Below are 24506 nucleotides of genomic sequence, written 5' to 3' on the forward strand. Positions count from 1 at the left end.
TTTTTTTAGTAGTTTTCAAATTACGATGTTTTCAAACCATAATAAAGTTGATGTCATAAGTTGATAAGATGATGTTGAATATAAACATTCCCAGAGCGATGAACATTCCCTTTTAGAATCCCAATTGGAATGTAAAGAAAAAAATCAGCCAATCAGAAGCGACGATAGTGACTGCTCAACGTTTATCGGTGTTAGCCAAAATTTTTAAATAATGCAAAATATATTTTAAAAGACAGTTTATAGATGTATTAACAATCGATATTGAGGGGTTTGATTGTTTATCTTTCTTCTGATCGTCGCTCAAGCTCAGCAGGTACAGTATATTACCTGAGTACAACTAATTTGTTTGCTAAAAAGTTATACAAAGTTAGCTAGCTAGCTCGTAATTATGTCCAAGGTGAACACACCTTAGCAACAACATTAGTTTCATTAGCATGACTGAAATCATCCACAGATGTCATTTAATATTATCCATAGACTGTATATTATCATTACGATTAATTAAATAACTGGCAAGAGGTCGTATGGTAGATAGTGTCAACCCTGAAGCATGTTTTTATCATTGATTTTCTTATACTGTACCGTACAAATAAATTTAACTCTGATAATGTTATGGTGAAATCACAGGTGTCCTCCGGTTGCCATAACCAGTGCCTGTCAGAATGAACCAAGAGAATACACAAGTGTCATGGCAGCCATCTGTGCCTTATGCACCTATGCATCAACATACCAACCCCAACCAATCCAGTAAGCACATCTCTTCTACACTTGCTACCTTTCCTACCACTATATACACTGATTTCACTCTCTGCTGTATGTCTGTGTGTAGGAAAATTAGTCCAAAATGACACAAAAAATCCACTGTAATGTCGTTACAGTACATAATGCAGTTAGTAATGATCTATTGAAATAAGAAAACAAAAGTTGTGACTCGAGTATGCCTGAACTATTAACATTTATGTGGCCTTCTCACATTTTTACCCTCCTAGCTTCGTTTTTTCAAGGGGGGTTCGTCAATTTTCGGTCTGAGGAGACTATGACTTCTCTGGCAACGACTGGCACACAAACATCAGAGACTCCACTAAGCACCATCAAGTATTACAGGGAGCTGGAGAGTTACAAGAAGCGTTATTGCATGCCCCAGTTTCCAGGTAACACTTTAATTTCCAGTCTTAGTTGAAAAGAGTTGTTACCATGACATAAGCCTGACTTCGTATCATTTTCTTGTTTTGCCCACAGCTGGATATTATCAAGAGGGTCAGGGGTTTCCATATGAGGGGTGTGCAAAAATGCTGTCTATTAACATGAGCGGTCCACAAACACTACAGCCTCTGCCAAGCGTGCCTGTGAACACCAGTGTGGACACCAGTGTGTTCAAGAGGGAGAATCTGGATCTGGATGGCCCCCAGACGAATAGCACGCTAGCAATGACAGGTAACACACACAATTGCACATCCACTGCAACCAATGTGTTGTATAGATGGCAAAAAGACAAGACAGGTTACCTTAATTTCCATAACATGTTAATTATTATTAACATGTATTAACAAATAAACATACATGAACATAGAATTACGATTTAGAAAAAAAGAAAAACTTGTACATCAACAACTCTGCAGTCAAATGTTCTGGGTTGCAGCTTTGCTGAAGATTCTGTGTCTTGCTTGTGTTTCACTAAAGACCATCTGGCAATTTAAATAACATCAGACAAACATACGGATCTGTGTACGATGATTATTTATAATGATGGTGGGGGGGACGTGCAGATTCAGAGCTTCTAGGGATAAATAACAAATGGGGGACTAACTTAAAATGTGTCAGAGTCCCTGCCCAAAAACCCATGTTTGCATGTGTGATAAAGCTTGTGAGCGCAAAAAGTACATTTTATTTTTAACTACCTAACTCACATTGCCTAAGAAGGATTTTTACTTTTAATTTGAGTACTTTTTTTTGTTACCCTTGTCCTGCCTGCAGAGGGAGCCAGCTCCTTTAGCTTTTGGAGTGAGGTGAATCAGCTGAGAGATAATGTTTTGCTGTGGTGGTAAAAAAAAAAAAAACATATAGACTAGGACTAAACAACTATTTTTAGACTGACTTTCTCTCAGATATATCATTTTATTTGTAGCAATTAAAAAATACTGTATGATTGCAATTTTTTTTATTATCTTAAATTAGATGACAGTTTTAACAGTTTTTGTGTGTGTGGGGTTTTTTTTTTTTTTTTTTGAAGTCTAAATGGTTCAAGGTTCTGCTGCCTGTCTGTTTTCAACAAGCTTTATCCTCAGTGGTGTGCTCTTCAATCTAGCTGAAGAACATTCCTTCCCAAAGACAAACAGCAGAGCCCCTGACTCATAGCGCTGTGCTGAGTCGAGAGCAAACCATAGTGTTGACATCAGGAGGCCAGTGATGTCATGCTGATGTCAATGCCTCTAATTGTAAATTGCACACATAGCCTCGCTGTTCACTGTGGTAACATTTCAGTCAGAGAGAAGACTCTGGAGAGGACACCTTCTCTTGGAGACGCTGGGAGTACAACTGACATGGCTGTAACCGGGGATGAGACAGAAACAGGTATGTTTACTATCATCTTCTTGTTCTTTTTTTTTAATTTTTTTTTTTTTACTGCTTTTTGTTATTAAGTTGAAATATTTATTATGAATCTCTAAAAATATAGTTGGTGATCATTCATGTCAGCAATCAGTTTGGGGGAAATCCAGCTAATTCAGGAGTATTGAAATAAAAATAAAAAAAGTTATTGCAAGCTTGGCTTTTCAGACTTGAGATATTTATACATCTGTTTCAGGGAATTTTTCCCACACCACAAATATAATATGCAACAGTCTCTCAGAATAACAGCTCGATCTGGCTCCAATAAAGAAGGATAAGATGAAATATTAGCCTCATTTTTCCACAGTCAGCTGCAACAAGCTTTCTTCAATAACAAACATTTTCACTGGCTGTACTTGTCTGCTCTCCTTCTCTCTCTCTCTCTCCTGCCTGCTGCCTCTCTCTCTCTCTCTCTCCCCTCTGTGAAATGCTTCAGTGCTCTGCCCACTCACAGCACATAGCAGCAGTAGCTGACGTCACTGCTTTTCCTGGAACAGGCCCCCAGCAGTGACATGTAAATGTGAACCAGCGAATACGATGTACATTGACGTCAGTCGCTGGCCATGCTGTGATAATCTGCAGTTCATTTTTTTTTTTTTTTTGCAATTCCACCATGTCACAGAATTAATTATCAACGTATTATAACGCGGTACTGAGCAAACAGTGAACAGAAGGAGAAGTAGATAACCATCTCTAACTCTGCACTTTATTTTCCAGTGCCACTCATTTGATAAGATTGTTTTTGTCCCAAGGACTTTTACAATAACAATGTGTGGTTGAGTTAATTTGGAGGCGGAGGAGAACTGCATGTTCCCTGGGGGGATTAAAGAAGAGAGAATGACATGTCGAATTGATTTATGGTTATTGTTGTTGTCCATGTCATTATCTGTTTAACACAGCCTTAGTATGCATTACTTCATTTCACAGCAAATCGTCAGCGAGCATGTGATGGATTAAAAGCTATGAAATCTGTAACATCTTCTGCAACTGCAGTGACTTTAAAAGGAAAACATCCTCAAAGTATTATTTAATGTGCAAGATTTATCTGTATCTTTAAGCAGTGCACCACCTTTTGGAATTTAACATGTTTTGTTTTTTGTTTTTAGATCTGTTTATTACACTTTGCAGATTTTTCCAAGATAACAATGGACACAAGCCTCTGCATGTTAACTGTTTTCTAGGTGGAAATCAGTGCATTTCTAATTACAGACCCTTACAGACTGGCAGCATAGAGATTAGTTTTTATAAATTACAGCGCTAGCTCATCAAACAGATGACCAACATTAGCTATAAGAATAATTTACAATGATCAGTAAAATTAGATATTATTATATGTTTCTATTTCTATCTCTGCTTAAAATGACATCAAATAACATTGTACAAAAATTACACAATATACAAAAGTCATACTAATATCAGCCTAAATTGCCAAAATAACATTAATTAGTCACAATCTGATATTTTTCCTGCTCATTCAGAACTATTTGAATAGAAAGTCAAGTCAATACAAGTCCATTCATTTGCAAAGCATTGGCAGTTAAGTTTCGTACTGATTTGCCCCCATAAAACTGTAACATAACTTACTTTACAGCTTGTTAGGACTTTTGTGACTTGCTGTGTGCGCAGTCGATTACTTAATGGGAGGCCATAACAGATGTTTCCGGGCAGCGAACGCTTGCAAATTACTCAACTCGATTCGTGCAGCCGGGTGTTGTAAATAATGTAACACATTTCTAATGGGTTTCTTCTGTGTCTCCCCAGGTCCTGCAGGTGACTTGACCGCCTGCCAGGTGCATAAAACCAGCTCCAGCCTCCCCCAGGGGGTGGCGGGGCCCAGCGCGCACAGCACGCACAGCACCACCAAACCCATGACGGACGCCGTGCAAAAGAGAGAGCTCCGCTTGATGAAGAACAGGTAGAGAAGACCCATCACATTCACGAGCCTGGACATCAGACCGATTAATCAACCACAGCTCCAGATATCATCAGTCGATATTAACTATATTAGATACTGGTATCAGCTCATGAAGTGAAAATTGCAGCACACAAAGAGAAGAGCTAGAGAGGAGCTAATTTGTTTTCTAGCTGCGAGCTGCATGAGATGATTGATCCCACTCTCATGTGTACAGTATAAGAAAGTAGCAGCCAGCATCTGATTAGCTCAATGTAGCGTAAAGACCCGGAGCTCCGGCTGCGCCAGCACCTCCAGCTCACTAATGAAGACATTATAGCTTGTTTATTTAAGAACAATGTCTCTGTTGTATGGCTTTTCCAACAGAGTGTGCTGAAGGGATCTCTTGCTCTTACTCTATGTTTCTATATACAGTATATATAAAAAAGAGTACTAGCCAGTGCTTTCCTGGAGCTCTCAAATGTTAATATCAGTATTGGTCCTTCTCATTTATCCAGGTCATCGTTCTTTTCTGGGCAAATTGAATCGTAGGCAACTGGACTTGTATTTGTCTGGGAAGACGTTTCACCTCTTATCTAAAAGGCTTCATCAGTTCGTACGCAACAAGTCACACTAGTCTGCACTAGTGGGACAAAGACAGTGGCGAAACGCTTTCCCAGACAAATACAAGTCCAGTTGCCTATGATTCAATTTGCCCAGAAAAGAACTGTAGACTTTCTTTCAACACTCTTTTGGCGGTACCTGGCTGCTGTGTATTACACTAACACTTGCCGATACCAAACACCACAGTGAGGACAATAAGTGCATATCCTAAAAAAAGCCTGTCATCACTCTCCTGCATGACTCGTCTCCGCCATCCAGAAACTTAAGCCGCTAATTCTCAGGTCGTCTGCCCATTATCTGCTCTGTGACGTACCGGTGTGAGTGGAGGGGAAGGGACGGGTGGCAGGGGGGAGAGGGGGGGGCTTGCTTGCTGATATGATCAACTATTAGGACATTGAAAGTAGGTCGGTTGTATGTGGATTGATTCCTCGCTGCTTCCTGCTCTCTCTCTGTAGGAGACTCTGAGCTCAGTTTGTGTTTGTTGTGAACGAGGCCGTGTTGCTGCTGACGCTGGCTCCTTGTTTTTCTTGCTTGCATGGCCCCTGTCCCTCCCACATGATGATTTTACTATAATCAGTCACCACTGAATCATTACGCCTGTTTATTTTTTTTATTTTTATTTCTTCGGTTCATGACTTCCTACTTGTTTGTTTGACTCTGTTACGTGAAGTCCCGTCCCAGAAGCATGACGAACATGTTCGCAATCATCCACATCTAAACATTCTGTGCCCACACGAGAAAAAAACCCTCTGCATGTTTTGTAATGGGACCTTGCTCCCTTTCTCTTTCTCTCTTTCTTTCTCTCTCTCTCTGCCGCTTGATGTAAACCGATTTCATGGATAGAATGAGTGCTCTGTTGTATCTGGGAGAAAAGCCAAGATGTGAAGGCTTCTTTTTCATGGTTGGCTGTTGTTGCCTACAGGGAAGCCGCCCGGGAGTGTCGACGAAAGAAGAAGGAATATGTCAAATGCCTTGAAAATCGCGTGGCCGTGCTCGAAAATCAAAACAAGACTCTGATTGAGGAGCTCAGAACCTTAAAGGACATCTACCGACACAAAGTCGAGTGATTCCTCTCAGCGGCGGTGGGAGGGGGCCCACAATTGAGTGGAACTGTTGTCTGCTTCTGTGGGGTGTCTTGAAGACTTTTTTTTTCTTGCTTACACAGACACGCGCACAAACACTCACATGAACACACGCTCGCACAAAACACTCCTTGTCCCAGCTTTTAAATGTGTTTACACGGTGATGTCAATGTTTCTGGCTCTGACTTTTTAGCCACGCACCACAACCGGGGGGAGAAAAAAAACAAAAAAAACAGGAACCTCGTCTCTCAGGTCAGGGTTATTGTCAGGGAGCGTGACGAGGAGCTTGTGTCCCTCTGCGCAGGCTGGCCGCCAAGCAGAGCAGGAAGAAGAAGAGGCTGTACCTGGACCAGCTGAAGAGCCGCAACACCGCGCTGGAGATGGAGAACCAGGCGCTGAAGGCCCAGCTGCGGACCCTGAAGGACCCCAACGTCTAAGCACCAATCTACTGCTACAACTTGTACTGTATTTTACATTCCATATTGATTACAACAACTGATTTGTATTATTTGGCTCTATTCATACACTGTGTGAGCTGACGGCCTTTGTGTTGGATGTCTTTTAAGGGAAACTCTGTCATAAATGAAATGTTCAAAGGGAATCCGCTCACCTGATGCAAGCACACCGACAGGAAGTAACACCCACTGCATTTATCACACTCCGACCCCCTCCATCCCTCTTCGTATTTAACATAGAGACCCACCAGGATCTCTATACAAGGACTTTTCTGCTTCTGACCTGTGGCATCAATATTTATTTGTGAAGGTTTACTCTGCATTTTTACAGTTTTGAATACAAGTGGATAGTTTGTACCAAAAAAGAAAAAGAAAAAAAGTGTCTTAATATGAATAGCTGTACATTAAGTTGACAACACTACACCATACATGCATTTGTGGAAATGGTATTAACTTACTGTTTTGATAGGCTTTGCTTTGTTTCAGTATATCTGGCTTAATTTAAAAGTGCATTTATGTGCCTCTTGTGTGTGTTTGAATGAAAGTTGATGCTGAAGTCCAGCTGTTGGTGTTTTTATTTCTCTTCTGTACCACATTTAAAAGTCTTAGACAGATGTTTTTAAAATGTATTTGCCTCAATAAATGTGTTGCTTATCTCTTTCTCTCTGTGTTGTTTTCATACACACTGCACATATCTATCTGTTTGGTGTTAACCAAGGGACCCGACATGATTTGTGTTTGTACAGTTGAAACAAGTGAGATCATTTGTTAGTAACATGAGCTTGAGAGAGAGAAACAGACGGAAAATACCAAAGCATTTACACCTTGAATTAACCAGGCAATCACCCCCCAGCCCCCACAAGAGCTCCACTGTGAAATGTTAAAAGGCTTTTATTGCAATGCGGAGTCTCGACCTTCGGTTTCTGCTCCGAACATGATGTGCTGTCCTTTCAGCGATAACTCATCTTCATTGAAAGGACTGTCAGCGACAAAGCAAAGAAACTTCTCCTGTCATTGCTTTTGTGTTGTTATGTTGTGGAAGAGCCACACCGCTATTACACAGTTCATACTGCAAAATGTGAATGTTTAAACGCAACAAAAGAGAAAATACGTAGGATTTAACACCAAAAGAACACGATCAAGACGTAATTGAAATTTGCATTCGCCATTGAAAAAGATCTTAACAAACTAAAAAAAAAGGTTTTTCGTTATTTTCTTAAGCTACATATTCACTGCTTTGTGTTGGGTTGCACTAACCTTGAGTTTCCTGGTCTCACTCCAGTGTGCTGTTTATTGTTGAGTCACACATACAAGAAGGAAAGAATCCAATACCACTGAGATTTGCCTTGCACCTGGGCCTATTGTGAAACCTTATTCCTGTCCAGTGTATAACAAAACACAGGCAACAACTTCCACACTGATAGAGGAATGCAGCAGCAGGGAAAAGGAAATACTGTCCAAGCACAGACAGCAGAGACAACAGGAGATGAAATGTGGCATTGTCTCTGTGGTGAAGTCGCTGATGATCACTACACACATTGATTTGCCTGTAACATGTAAAATGCCTCCAAATACATCCACAGCACACACATTAGTTTGTGCTCCTGGTTAGCTCATCATGGGTATGAAAAATGTCTTATGTGTAAGATTTTTTAAGATGAAACACAAGGAGACAGATCAGATATGACACATAATAACCCTCATGTGATAGAGCGGCCTTGGAGAAATGCAATGCAGCTTCAGTACCAGCAGGCTGCACTACTGCACCATGCCTCCTCTCTCAGTGCAACATTATTTCAACCTGTGCAATAAAGCAACAAGCCCATCAAGTCTCATACGTCCTTCACTCTGCAGCATCATCAGTGTCAATCTGAGCCAGCAACACCCACACACACACATGTACATTTCATTTCCCCCTACATGTCAAAGAAACATGTGAATGGATTAGGATATTCCTCAAATTGCACTTTGTTTACGTTAACCTCTACTAATCCGACGTAAAGCTGCAGAGAGATTTAGACTCAGCAGCCATTTTACTCTGACACTGGGCAAGACAAAGCCCTAATGGATTTTCACAGTCATCAGATCAGACAAGATCAAATAATTAACTGGCACACACACACACAAATATGGGCAAGAAGGAAATGATAGATGTCAGTGTTTGGGTTCACAACAGGACATAAACAGTGACACTCCTTTGGCTGTTACACTACTAACCCAGCAGTTTACACAAGAACAATTTGAATTATGTTCTTAGTCCATTATTATTATTATTATTATTATTATAGTAATTGTGGAAAAATATTAAAAATAATTAATTAATCAAAAACAATGGACCACAGGAACCCACTTAAATACTTGGGAGATTGGTTTCTGTTCAATTCTATTGGCATTCTGTATTTCATTTATTACATCCCCCAGAGACTTATATATAATTGTCCATTTATTACACACTTGTAACCACCCACTTGAACCGGAACCTTTTTCCATTACAGCCATAGTGCTGTGGGTTTTTGTTTTTTTTAAAGATATGTTTACGTGCCGCCGGACATGTTGTAATTTGTACCTGCATGGATGTAGGCTACGACCGTTTCTCTCGATAGACTAAATGGTGGCATGAATGGAAATTAAAAAACAAACAAAAACAGGCTTTGGTAAACCAGAGTCAATAACATATGGTGAAAATGTGATTATGCCACTGTATGTTTTTTCTGTTTTACGGAAGAAAAATATTGAGAATGCAAAAAGGATGCTATAAAGGTATAAGATTAAAAAAAAAAAAATGTCGCCAAATTTACTTTTAATCTCTCAAAATATAATAAAATTCTAATAAACTTCCTGTAGCCTATTTTGTGGGTGAAAATGACAGTCTAGGTCGGACGAGTCCATTTTTAAAATTCTTCGTTCGCCGAATTTACGTGACGCCCCTGAACGCAGCGCGGCAGCGGATGTAGCAGCAGCGGCAGCAGCAGCACCAGTAGTCTCCACTGTATCGGCAACCATGTAGCGCTGAGAGCAAAAGAAAAACAGCCTCTGCTCCAGACAAAAACTAAACGACCACAATGTCCTCTTCTTCCTTCCTTCATGTCGCCATAAAGTAACGGTATGTCAACATGTGTGCGTGAGGAAAACCGGGCTCGCGTACGGGAATTACGAGGCAAAGGGGAGTCGACAGTGAAACCGAAGCCTGTAATATTGAGGCACTATCTCTATCTGCCCTCGCCTGGAGGTTTGGAAGGGCTCCTCTTGATGTATCAGCCCACCGTGGCGTTTAATAGGCTTTTTAAATGACTCCATTTGTCCAGCAAAGCACATTTTAAAACCAGAGAGAAGGGCGTGTAGCGTTAACGGACCGCGGGGCCAGTTTGTAGTTTGCACCAGGTCTGTCTATCCGCGTTACCGCCCCGTTTTTTCTCTCTTCTCTCTCTGTCTCTCTCTCGTTAAGTAGCGCTAACAGCACAGCACGGCCACAGGGGCTGAAGACAGGCTACACTTTATTTAGGGGACAGGACTATAGTCGTCAAATCCCGCTCGCCTCACGCCATGGGGAATACAACCTCCTGCTGCGTGTCGTCGAGCCCCAAACACCGGAGGAACAACCACTCCAGGCTGGAGACCTACCGGCCAGAGCCGGAGCTGAGTCGGGAGGACACGGGCTGCAACCTCCAGCACATCAGCGACAGAGAAAACATAGATGGTGAGATGCACTTCCCCTCTTTTTCACTGGTGTGATTTAAATAGCAACTCACAAACATGGCTGAAAATCACCATCCTTATTTCCTCTTATTGTTATTATTGCTGTCATTATTGTTATCCTTTATTTCCTCATTGTGCATGTGGTAAAAATGAATATTGGCATTTATTTTATTTTATTCTGTAAATATTCGTGCCTTTGCAGATTTAGGTTGCAGGATTATCAGATAATGAGAACGTGCAGCATCTGTGTGCCAAGGACCCACCCACCCACTCACTCATCCATTACACCAATAACTACAGTGCTGTTGGTTTCCTTCTCATTGAACTTCCAGCTTGTTAGAAAGCCACAGCTACCAGGCAGTGGTTTTCATTTGCTGCAGGTTTGCTTTGAGAAATAGGGCATAATAGTAACTTCATGTTTCACTATTACCTTCGTGGTGGTGGTGGTTTGCTGCTTTGCCTCTGTTTGTTTTAAAAGATGGGAATCTGTCTTCTTCTTAGGCGAGGATGTTGTCATCATCTTCACAGTCCAGAAGGAGGTTTTGCTGAAGGGGGGAGGAACTTTGCGTCATTTTCACAAATGTGTTCATGTGCGAGAGGGTCCGTAATTGTATATAGGGTTGGGTCCTCCAGACAGTGTATAGGGAAGGGTGAGTGTGAATTTGTGCTCCAGTGGGAGGGTGATGCGATAGTGATGATGGATAGTGTTTATGGCAGGGTGTCCCTTCACTTCCTTTGGGGAAGTGTGCAGGAAATGACCAACAACACATTTTAACCCTCATTAACACCAGGACTGTCACGTTCTCCACTGGACATTTAAGATCCAAGGTTTTTTAAATTATTATAGATACAAAAACACAGTTGGTTTCAGACGAAGAGGGTTTTAACCTAAACAGATTTAGTTTTATTAGGCAAGTTTTCAGATGGGACTCCTTGAGGCGTAATTGTGTTGATTTCAGAACCAAATGAGGCGTGTCTAATATTGTGTCACTGATTAAAAATAACTTTTTAGCAACCCAGGTGATTAGTAAGGAAATGGGAAGTAGAGGGATGCCAGAGAGGAAATCATCCCAGCGCGCCAGGCTGGCAGCCACCACCGTCAGGAAATCACCAGCAATGCTTGAGGAAATGTGCAGTTATTAGAAAACATGAAACCGTAACAGGAAGTTGTCCTGATGCTAGCTGTTGGAGCAGACTCAAATCAGGGTCACGGCTCATCGACCAAAACGGGCATCACGTTGTCTCGGCGCTCAAAATGAGTCAAGATCACGGCTGGATCCAAACAGCGCAAACGGCTCCTCTCTCTGGGGTTGCTGTTGTGATGTCAGCCAAAAAGCAGGTCAAAATGTCACTTGGACTTTATGTCTGTCTCACTTTCTCGTAGCATGGCAGGTTTCTTCCCAGAGCTGTTCTGCTCGGTCTAAATGATGTGCCAGAAAAGAAAAAAAAAGCCAGTCAGCCTCGCTCTGCTCCTCCCTGCGAGGACCGGACTCCCTGGAGTGAGTAATCAGGAAAGCCTCAGGGTCTGGGACTGTGCCTCATTCAGCAACTTTGTAATTGATGGCACAGGCATGGGATTGGTCCAGTGTGGCTTGATCAGTGTGGTTTTTCTATAATGACCGCATGGATTTTTACGCTATAATTTTTTTTTTTTGCTGACACTTATTCTGATCTGGGTCAGGGTCATCGCAACATTAAGCAAAGTATCCCAGACATCCATTCCTTACTCTCTATAGTCGTTCGCTGCACTTCCTCCTGCTCCTCCTGGGGGGATCCCAAGGCATTCCTGGGGCCAGCTGGGATAGGTATATGATCCTTCCCAGCATGCTCAGCTCAGGGTCTTCCCAGCCCCATGTCCTCTTTGTTGGACATGCTTGGAACATTTTCAGAGGGCGATGTCCCGGCTGGGCGCCTGTCCCGCTCTAACCTGTGAGGAGAAGCAGTGGTTCTGCTTGTGAGGGTGGTGAGCTTGTACAGTTACAATCTGATATTTATGTATCGTTTTTGACCCATTTAACGCCAGAGAAAAATCTCATTTGACCCATTTTTTCAAATACTGCATAACTGCAACATCCGAGTCATTAACTGATGAAAGAAAATTAATCAAACACTGCTCTGATAATCAATGGATCATTTTACAAGTGAAAATATGAAGATATTCTCTAGCTCCAAATCTCAAATGTGATTTTCTTTAGCTTTGTCTTTATATGGTAGAAAAATTCTATTAATATATTGACTAACATGTCTGTAATCCAATAGTCACTGCATTGGTATTTATTGCCAGAAACACGAGGTGAGTCACAAGGATAACCCTCGTCTTGTCTTGTGTGACTGGACAAGAGTTCAAAATGACCAACAAACCACACACAAAGCTCAGGATTGTGTCCTTTTACAATCAATGTAACCATGAAAGGAAAGGGAAAGCCAGCCTCAGGCCTCAAGCTGGTTTTCAGTGTTTGTCCTAAGCTGTTTACTCAGGTCTTTAGCCAGCGACCCTCTGACCCCCGTCACTGGACCTCTAATGGCATTCCTCCTCTCCTTACATATATCCTGTGGAGTAACTCAGCCCGATCCAAGGGAATGAATAATTGGGAAAGTCACATATACCGTCGGTCATGAAGCTCAAGCCTGGCTGTAGCAGAGAGCCAGTATAATCTTAAGTACACCGTGAAGAGCAAATATTGAAAATGTGCAAGGAGATCATGTGATTCGAGGAGATTTGATATCTTTGTGATGCAATGTGGGAATGTTTATCCTACCTGTTCAGGCAGGTTATCAAACAGGTGGGCTGCATGGTGGTGATGCAGTTCTGAATAACTGGCTGGGCTGCAGAAGTTGGACTTTCCCCACAGTTTGTTGCTGTTTCATTATTAGCCCTACAATTACTGTCATTTTTCATTTCTCACAAAAAGCACCTCATGACAGATCTAGTGAGGTCAGGCTTTCCCTCTGCAGACACTCTCTGACATAATGAGCTTCTGACTTTCTCTCTTGAGCAAAGTAGGGGAACATAGCTGCAGTCCCAGCACAGCCTTTTGACTTTAACTATTGTGTTTGGTGATTGTCTCAGCCAGAATAAGAGTTCCAGCAGAGCAGTGCAGCAGCTTGGAGGTGATATCACAGCAACAGCAACAGCAACGACACTACGAGCCAAAACGTTGTTGCAGAAGTTCAGTTTTCAGCGAGTTTCAGCAGCCAAATCACACATTTTTTGAAAAATACCCATGGAGAGGACTTCATTGTGCCACTTATTTGAAACTTTGTTTTGTTGTCTGGCAACAGAATTGGAAGAAGATGTAAATGAGAAGGAGGAGAGAAGCAAACAGAGGGCTGAAACCTGCTGACGCCAGACAGAATGCAAATACAAGGTGGTCTGATCATATTCTGGGTTTCAACCTATAATCCTGTTTGATTTGGTTTTACCTGTTAACGTTATATATTATAGTATTGTAGTTGTCTTTGCATTCACTGCATGAATGCTTGCGCTTGTTCTGTGTTTTTGTGCAGATGCATTTAGCATGTGATTACAGAAAATCAGCCATGAGAACTGCTGACAGTGGTGATGACACACGAGGACACTCTTGGCGTGTGCGTAAACAAAACACAATGTTCACTGAGCAGGCTTCTTTCAAGTACAAAAAAAAAGGGTCTTTCAAACAACCGCTTACACAAATCAGCAGTAAAATCTGATTTGCCAGAGCAATTGCCTGCTCTCTATACAGTTCGGATCGTAATTCATATGTCAGTCAGAGACAGCAGCGGTGGCTGCAGAGATTCATGCTTTCTTTGACAGCTCGTTTATCTCTGTGCACATTTGTGTTCAATTTGTCATGCTGTATAATTTAGGTTCTACTTCACAGCATGTACGGGTAAATGCCAATACCAGGGAATAGATCTATTTAGCACTTGACTTGTCGTTGCCTGTGATAAAGACATGTCGACCACCGCAGATACTACACGGGCCTGAAGGGTAGTTAAACTTTATGGTTGCTATCACACACAAAGGTTAAGTAATTGATTCCCAAGGGGAGGAAATCATTCATGAAATACTCCCACTTTCCAGCCAGCGTTGTTGTTGTGACCGGTGGTTTGTGTGGTCGCTGAGCTGCTCCCACACAGTCAAGATGCTTTCCAGACTAAATGTGTTTAATATAAAAAATGCATAGGCAGTTACATAAGGAAAGTAAAGTCTATAAATGGTGGCTCTCTTTTCTTTTCTTTTCTTTTTTGGATATTGGATGTTGCAGACGGCAGCAGCAGTGATGTGGATTTAAAAGAAATATCTCTTCACACCTTCATTCTAACTAATAACAACTTCATCAATAAGAAGTGGCAAGATCTTGAATGTAAATAGGGAGAAATTAAATATATAATTTCTGCATTTTTTTTGATCATGATGACATTTTCACCTCAGCAATTTGCTATATTTTTGCTTTTTTAAATCTTATTTTTAACACAAGGGAAGCTGCATCAGTCGCAGCTCTTTTCTTAGCTCCGTTTGAGGAAAATAGGTTAACTGAAAATCAGATTCTTTTTTTTTTTCCAGAAGAGTAAATTTAGAATAATGATAGAGGAATATGGAAAAGATGATCAGGGATTATACAGTATATTGTCATCTACATGCATCTGATTCTGAACATACAAGACCAGGTTCAGTTCAGCGCCACTGCAGCGCTCTGAAGGAAAGAGGGGCCCTCTGAACAGCGGAGTTATTTTTAGCCTAATTTGATCAGAGAGCATTGTGATGTTATATTTCTGCACAGCGGCTCTAAGTGGAGGTGATGTCTCGCAGATAGAGAGAGATATGGAAGACAGAGCAGATGGATCTCTCACCCTGTTTGGGTTTTACTTAACACCGACATCTGTAAATGAACAGTGGCTCCAGGCCCGGCGTTTGTCTCTGTCTCATCAGTGTTGAAGTTGGTTATTTCTGGAGTATATGTGTGCTCAGACACACACACATACACATACACGCACACATATTCTCACACATTCACACATATTGATGAGTCTTGCTCACAGGCTAATTGAAATCTCGACATGGATTATTCATGCCTGGTTGATGAGCCTGGGGAGTCTCCTAACTATGAATTCCAGACGTGTTGACCTACATGTATGGTGTATGATACTATGATGTTTTGACTGGTGATGAGGTGAAACCTGCTCATTTACTGTGTCTTTGTGTCCAGGGGTAAAAGGTGAACACATTTAAACACACATCTGGGTATCATTACAAAGAACTATCATTAAAAACTGCATGTGCAACACATTTTGAGCAAATACATTATGAATATGTACTGCATGTAAAAATATTTGATCGTGGAAGAACATGAATAACCATGTGAATTTTCAATTTGAAAAGCCAAAAAATAAATATTTATTTTGCAATTTATTATGCAATATATGCAATATTCTTGCGAGGAATTATTTTCTCTAAGCGAAACATGTTGCCATGTGCAGACCAGATGACGGTAGATGCTCTTGCAGCATGTTTGCACATCTCCCATGTGAAAAATTTGAGGCGGCAAATGACTATTCAGAGTTAAAATCAGGTCATTATTTGTGTATCCACTCCTCCACTGAGGGAAAAAAGCAGTCAGAAAAAGATGCGGTGAGACAGTTTGTGTTTTAAATAGAGCGTCTGATGAAGTTCAATTCTTACTTTCTTACTTTAAACTTGCCTCACTTGCTGTTTTCAACATATTTCCACTGCGCCGTCTGTCTCACTATCACCCACTCCACCCATACCAGAAACATAAGCTCATGCATACCCCTCTGAGAGATGTAAGACATTTGCACTGCTGGAATGCACAGATCACTAACATGGATGTAGGGAAGGTTTTCATTTGGACCTCTGGATTTGAAGACATAGTGATATGTTAGCGCTGACTTTTATAAGATTAATATCTGTGGTACTTCTTATTGAGTTACAACTAATCTTAGAGCCAATCTGTCAGTTTTATGAAGCGTACTTGTGAAAAATTGCACAACGTTTCAAATACTGGCAGTAAAACTGAGGTTTGGCTGCTTTTTACAGTAAATTTCTGCCAATAGCCTCCCATCAATATTGATTTGTCTCTACACCAGATCAATGTTTTGCTGAGTCTTAGATGTGTCTCTGGTCTGCTGACAACACAAATGCCACACACTATTCCTGCTGCTATTGAATCCCCTCTAAATGCAGTTTGCAGAGTTACACTTAGAGTGCAGTTACACCTTTATACAATGGGGTTTATCTCCTCTGTGTATGTTTATACAAGGAATGTGGGTTGAAGACAAACAGAAGGCCCTGCACCGTGCATGCTGAACAGCCAGATCTTGAGCAACATTCAGAAAGTTCAGACACATGTTGACATCTGGCATATGACCCGTGCAACCACAGTCCTTTACTCAGCTTTCCTTGCTGTGGTTAAGGCATTTCTTTCTACAGCTCTTTCCTATGTTTGTGTGTTTGTGTGTGTATATGGGTGTTGTGTTTAGCACCGCCTGCACTGACAGCAACAGTCAGTGTTTAAAACAGAAGACAAAGTGGAGGCTTGCTCGTAGCTGCCAACCTCTTAAGCACATGAGCTGCATCAAGTAGCAGATGGCACCAAGTGTCTGTGATTGGTGGCATGATTCTGTATCGTGTCTTTCTCACATTCGCTGCCTCATAAAAACTATTCATCTCCTCGACCACTTCTCATTTATGTTCACAAAAGCCGGCAATTTCCCCACTAGGAATAGCAAATCATCTCAGAGGGAACAGTTTCCATTAAACAGCAACAACAAAAAAAACAAATGAACTGATTCTCAGAGTGGTGAATGAAAATGCAATTGGCTGTGACAATCTCATTCCCGTGTCTCGTTTGGCTCGGCTTGGCCCACGCTCGGGAAGATGAATCTGCTCCTCGCAAATTACCTGTTTAGTGTGTTGTTCACTCACAGGGGCCTCCTGAGGAAGTCCCGTTGTAATGCTCTTCTGCCACTTCTGATTAAGAGATGAGAGGAAGCGCTCGGATCGATACAAGTCATTAAAATAAGAGAGCGCGTCTCTGTGTGCACAGATATGTCACAAATTCATTACTCTGTTGTAACACAAGCCAAACACCTCATGCTCGGTCTGTGGTGGGATCTCGTGTGTAGTGGGAGTGTAGTGAGGACGAGTGGGGCGTGAGAGGTGAAGTCCTCATTGTGGTTGATCAGTTGAGTTCAAAAGTTGAATGAAGTCTGAATAAGGCTCCAGTTGTGTGAAAAAAAACCCTGAAACACAACTCTTTTTGTTTTTGCACTTGGAATTGCTTTGCATTCAAAGTAGAAAAATAATAATCTGTTAAACCCCTGTGGAATTGCACAAATGCACAATTAAATGAATTATAATCAAAATTTGTGATAGACCAAGCTGTAGGAATTTATTATTTTGATAAAGGTAAAAAATTGTTCATACCATAGATATGGAGATGCTGCAGAACCCCCCCGGCCCATAAATCACATTCCTCAGATGTGAGGGAACATATTTATTTGGTAGAAGACCCATTTTTTATCATGATAAATAACAAAAATCAACATAAATCTGGACTTATCTTGCAATATCTGCCAAAGTAAGTAAGACACTGTGGAGATGGGCAGTGCGTTATGACAGACGGGATGCTTCTGCTAAGGGCATGCCATCAGTCAGTGCTGATAAATCGAGCTGTTAAGAGTTTGTTGAGATTTTCCCCTCATGGTTGCACTGAATTATTTGGTCGGAGCGAGCTGACACTGATTAAATGGGGAAAAAAAACCCTCAAGGATCTGCGCAGTGACTCCGCTTAACCTTCATGTTTGCTTGTTTTAGTTTTGGGGCTGTCAAAGCGCTGAACCCATTGCTTTTTGGTAGACGGCTGTGTCGTGAAGCGTGGGAATGCCACCGGTCTTTGTGATTTAAAGTCTTCACTTCGTTAGGAGCGAACACCCCGAATCCTAGGGAAAAAAGAAAAAAAAAATCAATGAATGCCCATGGTGGAGAGTCTAAGTAGATTCCCATCAGCGCTCTTGAATGGTATAATCAGAAATCAGCTTACATAATGCAGTCTGTCTAGCTGCTCGCTGAAGTGGTGCTTCCAACCCGCGTGCACGCTGCACGGGGAACGGGACGACGCCAGAGAGAGAGATCATTTGGGCACAGCTGTCAGCGTGCCACTTGCATTACTGGCAAATTTGTGCGGCAAGCTGTGACAGTATTACGGTCTTGATTTGAGCAGAGAGGACAGAGACGTCCAGGACACATCTCCTATATGGACACATGAGGTTTACAGGGACAATCTGTTTGACCATGTTTGACCTTACTGACTGAGCTGCTCTCCACAATAGGATTTAAAGTAGAGATTTGCATTTTGTTTCCTCACATCCTATTCTGGCCAGGTGAGAGAGACGAGGATGAGCTCAGGGCTTGACTCTGAGACAATCCTCAGATGGTTTGTTATAAGGGATTATCATTGAAAAGTCTTAAACTAATGTGCTAATTAAGCTATCCCTTTCCTTTCCATATAATTTAACTGCACCCAAATGTTTTCCTGAGAAAAAGTCGCCTGTTTGAGCCAAGAAGAGCCAAGCAGTGTTTTTACCTGCCTCATTACCTCATGTTGAAATGCCCCTGAGCAAGGCACTTATCCTCTAACGTGCTCTTGAAGTGGAAGAATTGGTAGGAAAACACAAGCCTCTTTTTTTTTTCTTCCTTAAATCAATCCTATGACTTCCTCAACTGTTTAGAAATAAGAAAAGCGTTGTTTTTTAAGTTGATAATGATCTGTTTCTAAAAGACCCAGTGGGTTTTGTTAAGTAGCAGACTTTTATTAGCCCGTAACGGATCATAAAAAATCCTTAAACCTCTCTGAAGACTCAGACTCAGATGAGCTCACGTCTTTAGAGATTCATTATTTTCTGGTTGAACGGCAACGAGATCAATGACTTATCTCCTTAAATCAAACAGACTGTCTGGATCACAGTGGCATAATTAGCTGTATTTCAAAGTACTGTGTGAGTGTCTCTCACGATATTCAATGTGAGGTGATCGAATCAAAGTTGGACCTCACTCGGGGGAAAAACAAAACTGCCTGCTGTTGTTTTTCCAGAATTAGAGCGCCACGCCGACAAAAGGCAACAGAGGGAGAGATAAGATGGAAATGCAGAGATTTAACACATCCATTCTCATGACATGAGCCCTACAGCTGCATAAACTGCAGCGTGCAGCTTTTCTTCCCTGTTTAACCGAGAAACTGTAACCCGCAGGGTGATGTATTAAGAGTGGAGACCCTCAGCAGGGCCACACTGGGAAGCCTAGTTTCATATAATCTCATTATATTAAACCCAATTATTTTAAACCAAGTAAGAAAAATGTGGAAATAGTTACTGGAAATGTGTTAACTAGACTGTCTAGTAATTAAGAAACAGGCGTAATTACCCAACAGCAGGCGCTTTCATAAGTCTGACGTCTATACTGGAAGCAGTTTTCATATTTTGTATTTGACATATGAACAACAGCATCGCTTTGAGCTCACATGAGGGCTCTGATGAGACTTTCTTGTACCGGTAATTGCGATCATACATCGTGCTGGAGAAGCAGGAGAACGTTAGTGAGTGTTGTGTTGTGTTGTTTATGGTGGCTCTAGTGGAGTCAAGGCTAATTTAGCCAGCTAACTGAGCATGCAGCCATCAGATGGGACCACTGGAGTTGTTGCTGGTGGTCTGGTGAGCAGGTGCGACGCCAATTAGATGCCGCCGATTGGCTGTTTTAAAGTCGACCTGGACGCACAGTCCTGGCACAGCAGCACCTGAGTGACAACAACAGATAACTTGACTGGACATAATGTGTTGTGTCTGTGTGATTATTATGCTGCAGGAAATGCACCATCTGCCACTTGTAACTTATAAATAGAAGAATATGTTGTTTTTCATTGTATTTTAAATCACAAAATTTAGTTTCAGTGATTCTGACGATTGAAATCAGGCAGTTTTCAATAGTTCAGTGATAAGGCTGCCCCCCAAAATCCAGTATGTGAGGGTGCATGTGTGTCACCATCTTTGTGCGTCATTGATATCTGGCATCTCTGTTGGTGTTTATGCTGATTTGTGCATGCGTGTACATGCATACAGTATGTGCTATGTGGAAATGTAAACACGGAGAGTGACAGAGCTTGGCACAGATGGCCCTCCTGTCATCCTCGGCTCCTTCCACAGCTTGACACCGGACGAACCCCACAGTGACGAGAGAGAGAGAGAGAAAAAGAAAGGAGAGAGATTAGAAAATATCCATACATGTTTAATATTTGTGTATGTCACATTAAAGCTCCTTCAGTTCTTTAAACAGTAGTAACAGTTTAATTTTCTGTTTTTACGTCAAAAACCAGATCCGTGGCTGAGCAGTGAACCTGCTGTTGAGTTGCCTGTGGGCGGGTGAAACACTGTTCACAGCTTTGTGTGTTGATAATTGAAAGCGAAGGGCACAAAGTTTTGATAGCTTTGTTAGCTAACTGCTGTAGCCGCGGTGTGGCCGTGCGGGATGAATTATGAATGCAGCCGAAGCCTTTTTAGAGAATAAAAGAGAGCGAGAGCGCACACAGCAGCCGTTATTAATTTTTCCTCTTTTTTTTTTTGTAATATAATGTGCTTGTGGTGCCTGGATCACGTCGTGCAGGGTCAGATGGGCGACGGCAGGAGAGGGATGCGTGGAGTCATATTTCCCCCCTTAAACATTACATGGCTGACATTTTTAAAACCCTCCAGTGCTGCAGCGTTTCCCCCTGATTGGCCATTTCTCACCCACTAATATGACCCCCCGTGCCCATTCACCCATCTGCCCCTTTGCACCATTGCTGCACCATAATTACAGTATCACCCACTGTGTATGTGTATACTGATGGATGCCACAGCCTGTGTCTTTGACCTCATGTGCACATGTGTATCTGTATGTTGGACAAAACGCATTTCTTGTGTTTCTTTGCTGTTTGCTTTGTACAGTAGATACACAGTATTGGTCAATCTGTTGACAGTAACTTTTTGATAAAACACTCCCTCAAATTTCTTTAGTAGCTCTCCAGACAGAAGAGGTTGTGCAATGAGTTGGCCTTAGTTATGAATTTGCTTTTTCTGATGGTCTGGATTTCTGTAAAATTTGAGAAATCCTCGGTATTTGTTGTTTTTCTGGAAACAGCATCCAATCAGTGCAGTGTTTTACTCCTTTTCTCTTGATCCCCCCTTCATATAAAGAAAAAGACGTCCTGTGTAAGAAATCAGTGCAGTGGTTTCTTTATGTTGTGTCTTGTGTTATGGTAGCATCAAGCAGAGTAAGACTCAGCAGCTATTAGTACAGTGTAGTGTACAAGCAGGTGGATGAGAAGGAGAGAGAGAGATAGAGCTATAGAAAGGAAGAAAAAGACAGTGCGCCCAGCTGTCTGTCTCTGCCTTTGATGAGCTTGCTCTCTCCACCATCTGAATCGTTTCAAGCCAGCGTTGCCTGGTTACGGCGAGCAGAGGATGCAGAGATGGGAGGAGAGAGAAAGAGGCAGGGTGGGTTTATGGCTGTCATCGGGGTGTAGAGTAAATGAGCGCTCTCCCTCCCAGCTCATGGACTCTTCAACCCCAAACATCCCTCACTCACTCCCTCACTGCTGTGGCTCACTCTTACTTAACCTTGTTCTCTCTCTGTCTCTCTCTCACAAAAGTCTTCACATATTGGTCTGATGTTTTGATGAAATGATGCTTGTAAAATCTTTATTATGATATGACAATTGGGTCACCTTTTTGAGCATCCTCATGTTTGTGCTCTGCTCTTCACAGTTGTTAGTGTTGTACGAGTGTGTATCACTGTTGTTTTGTAACTAAATGGTAGAAGAACATAGCAGCCATTGCTTAAAAGTAGGACTGAACCATATGCCTAAAAAAAAAGAAAATGATATTGTAAATGAATTATTATGGACTTATCTTGATTTCAGTGGAAGGATTGTTTTGCATTTTATTCCACTGAAACAAAATTTAAAATGGAAATGCTGTGAATAGAGATTTATAGGTCAGGTCATCTCTGCAGCATCACAGCTTTGATGGTGCTAACATATTACACTTGGCTATACTGCAATTTCAAATATATGTTGATTAATTATGCAGTCCTAATTAGAAAGCAAAACTTTGTGTTGCACAAAGATGTCCACACGGGTTGATGCTAATGCTATCTAAGTCTGTGTGTCATCATTAACTCTTCACTCTTCATACATATCCGCAATAAACAACATAGACAGACTTATAATGGCTGGTGTTGCGTTGCTATTACATTCATCTGGACTGTAAAACTTAAGTGCCTTGAAATACCCATGAGTTACAGTCCTTGATGATTGAAATGCCAATAACAATTTGGAGCATGGCCATTCTCTCTCTCTTTGCTTTTGCAGCATCTGTTTCTCTTTATCTGATCTGTCCTTGCAGCATCATTCACTGCTGCTTCTTTTGTCCCCCTGGCACATCACTATAACACGGTGTGGGAGGCCGATAGTAGAGGTGTTGTATGTGGTCTTTCTGTCTGCAGCAGTTACGGAGCTGGTTTCCTTTCTTTTGGAACAGTTTCTTTTCTTTCTTTTTTGTCGCTCCCCCTGTGCTGTTTCATTTTAACTTCGCCTAATTACAGCCATCTGTCAAGTGTAAAAGTAATCAACAGCAGTGCTCCACGTCTGACACATCAGTATACACCGGCCAGTTTACACTGCCAGGAAATGTCACTCGAACAAATCACAGTGATGGATTGTAGGACTTTGGGGACATGTGGTGGGTTGGTGGGTGGGTGTAATAGTAATGCAGTCCTCTGACACAGACCTCATAGGTATAGCTCTGTTTTTATTGTAGTTCCAATCCTTTCCTTGTGTGAGTCCAGGATGTCGTCCGCTCTCAGAACAGGACGTGGCTGTGTGTGAGGTAGCCATGAAACTCACCTCAACTCCTCTCATGCACTCATTTGTGTGGTTGTTTGTGCGGTGCAGTTGGAAAAAGGTACGGATTTCTGATTTCCATTTTTTCTGTCACCTCTTTTTCTTTTTTTTTTAAAATCAATAACAATATTTTCATGGGCTGCAGCCAGGAAATATTCACATTAGTTTTAGTGTTTTCAACTTCAGCTCTCCGTGCCGGGTGCAGTCGACACATCTCAGGAAGGAACTATACTGGAATGACTGTTAAAGAACTGCGTGCGGCTTTTCATGATGCCCAGAGGCTGAATCCTAACGACTTTCTTCTTTCTCATGAATTTTAGTTTTAGTTCAGTCTTTCTAAGATGAATCATAGGGTCAACTTTCAGATTTGTCCAACACTTTTTCCTTCCGACCAAACTTCTGTAAAAGTAATAATGATACTTCCTCCAGCCTCAGCTTGGCTTTAGTGCTGATGTTAGCGTGCTTTAATATGTACCTGCTGTGCATGAGCTCCACAGAGCCATTAGCGTGACAGTCATGAGTCTTTTTCATCTTGTTAGGACATGCTGTATGAACTACTGGGCATCGTGTCTAACAAACCTGTAATGAAGGGAAACGATTTATGAACTGTCAGGCAAAATGACGAAAGCAGGAAAGGTCTGATTCCTCAAACAGAAAGAGAAATGTTCTCACACAACAACAACACTGTATTTGCTGTGGCATCAACTTACTATTGACTGCATTCAACACTGAGCACAAGAACATCCTTGTGTTTTAACAGTGGACGTTTTGGTTTGATGGCCAAAAAAAAAAAAAATCAGAGAGACGCACTAATAAGCACATCTTTCACTGAAGTCATGGAAATGGGAAAGTATTTTTAGTGAAGTTATCTCAGCTCATTCCCCCTCCAGCTCTTGTTCCCTGTTGGCTTCTCTGTAATAAAACCTCAGCTCTTTTCCTCTGATGAGCCTGCATCACTGCACAGAGTTTGGCAGATGTCTGCAATCAGTGATACAGGCTCAGGGGTGGTTTAAGCTGTTAGGCAGAGTTTTGATGATGCTGCTGCTGCTCGGGGTTGTTTCATTGATGTGTGTATGAGTCTGTGTGTTGAGTCTGGAGGAAGCTAAAAGGTGACTAAGTCTGAGCATTAGCTTTCATTCATTTGGTTTCCCATTCATTTAATGTCGCCACCGTTAACCACATGTTTCCTTTGGAGTTTAGAGCAATCATTTTTGTCGCT

The 24506-nt window shown here is 41.7% G+C and overlaps 2 protein-coding genes across 5 annotated transcripts in view; both read left to right on the top strand.

The window, feature by feature from the left end:
• Positions 1-148: 148 nt before the first annotated feature.
• On the top strand, positions 149-7321 carry LOC146966307 (uncharacterized). 3 transcript variants are annotated; one of them, XM_085762689.1, is made up of 8 exons: positions 149-313; positions 628-747; positions 990-1151; positions 1240-1434; positions 2482-2571; positions 4369-4522; positions 6509-6664; positions 6771-7321. In XM_085762689.1, exons 2-7 carry the CDS (start codon positions 663-665, stop codon positions 6639-6641), a joined length of 819 nt encoding a protein of 272 aa, XP_085618815.1. In that variant the 5' UTR covers positions 149-313; positions 628-662; the 3' UTR covers positions 6642-6664; positions 6771-7321. The 3 variants fall into 3 exon arrangements, with proteins under 3 accessions (XP_085618815.1, XP_085618814.1, XP_085618813.1); XM_085762688.1 differs by having other exon boundaries at positions 6509-7321; XM_085762687.1 differs by lacking the exons at positions 6509-6664; positions 6771-7321 and adding an exon at positions 6045-6415.
• Positions 7322-9611: 2290 nt separating this feature from the next.
• ccny (cyclin Y) overlaps positions 9612-24506 on the top strand; it is a 33135-nt gene continuing 18240 nt past the window's right edge. For both annotated transcript variants that reach the window (XM_085762690.1, XM_085762691.1), the window contains exon 1: positions 9612-10356. In XM_085762690.1, the coding sequence (XP_085618816.1) occupies positions 10203-10356 (154 nt within the window). In that variant the 5' untranslated portion in view covers positions 9612-10202. The remainder of the gene's footprint in view (positions 10357-24506) is intronic.

Source organism: Trachurus japonicus, chromosome 20 (genome assembly GCF_045865225.1).
Source record: "Trachurus japonicus isolate A0001 chromosome 20, Traja_1.0".
Classification (NCBI taxonomy): Eukaryota; Metazoa; Chordata; class Actinopteri; order Carangiformes; family Carangidae; genus Trachurus; species Trachurus japonicus.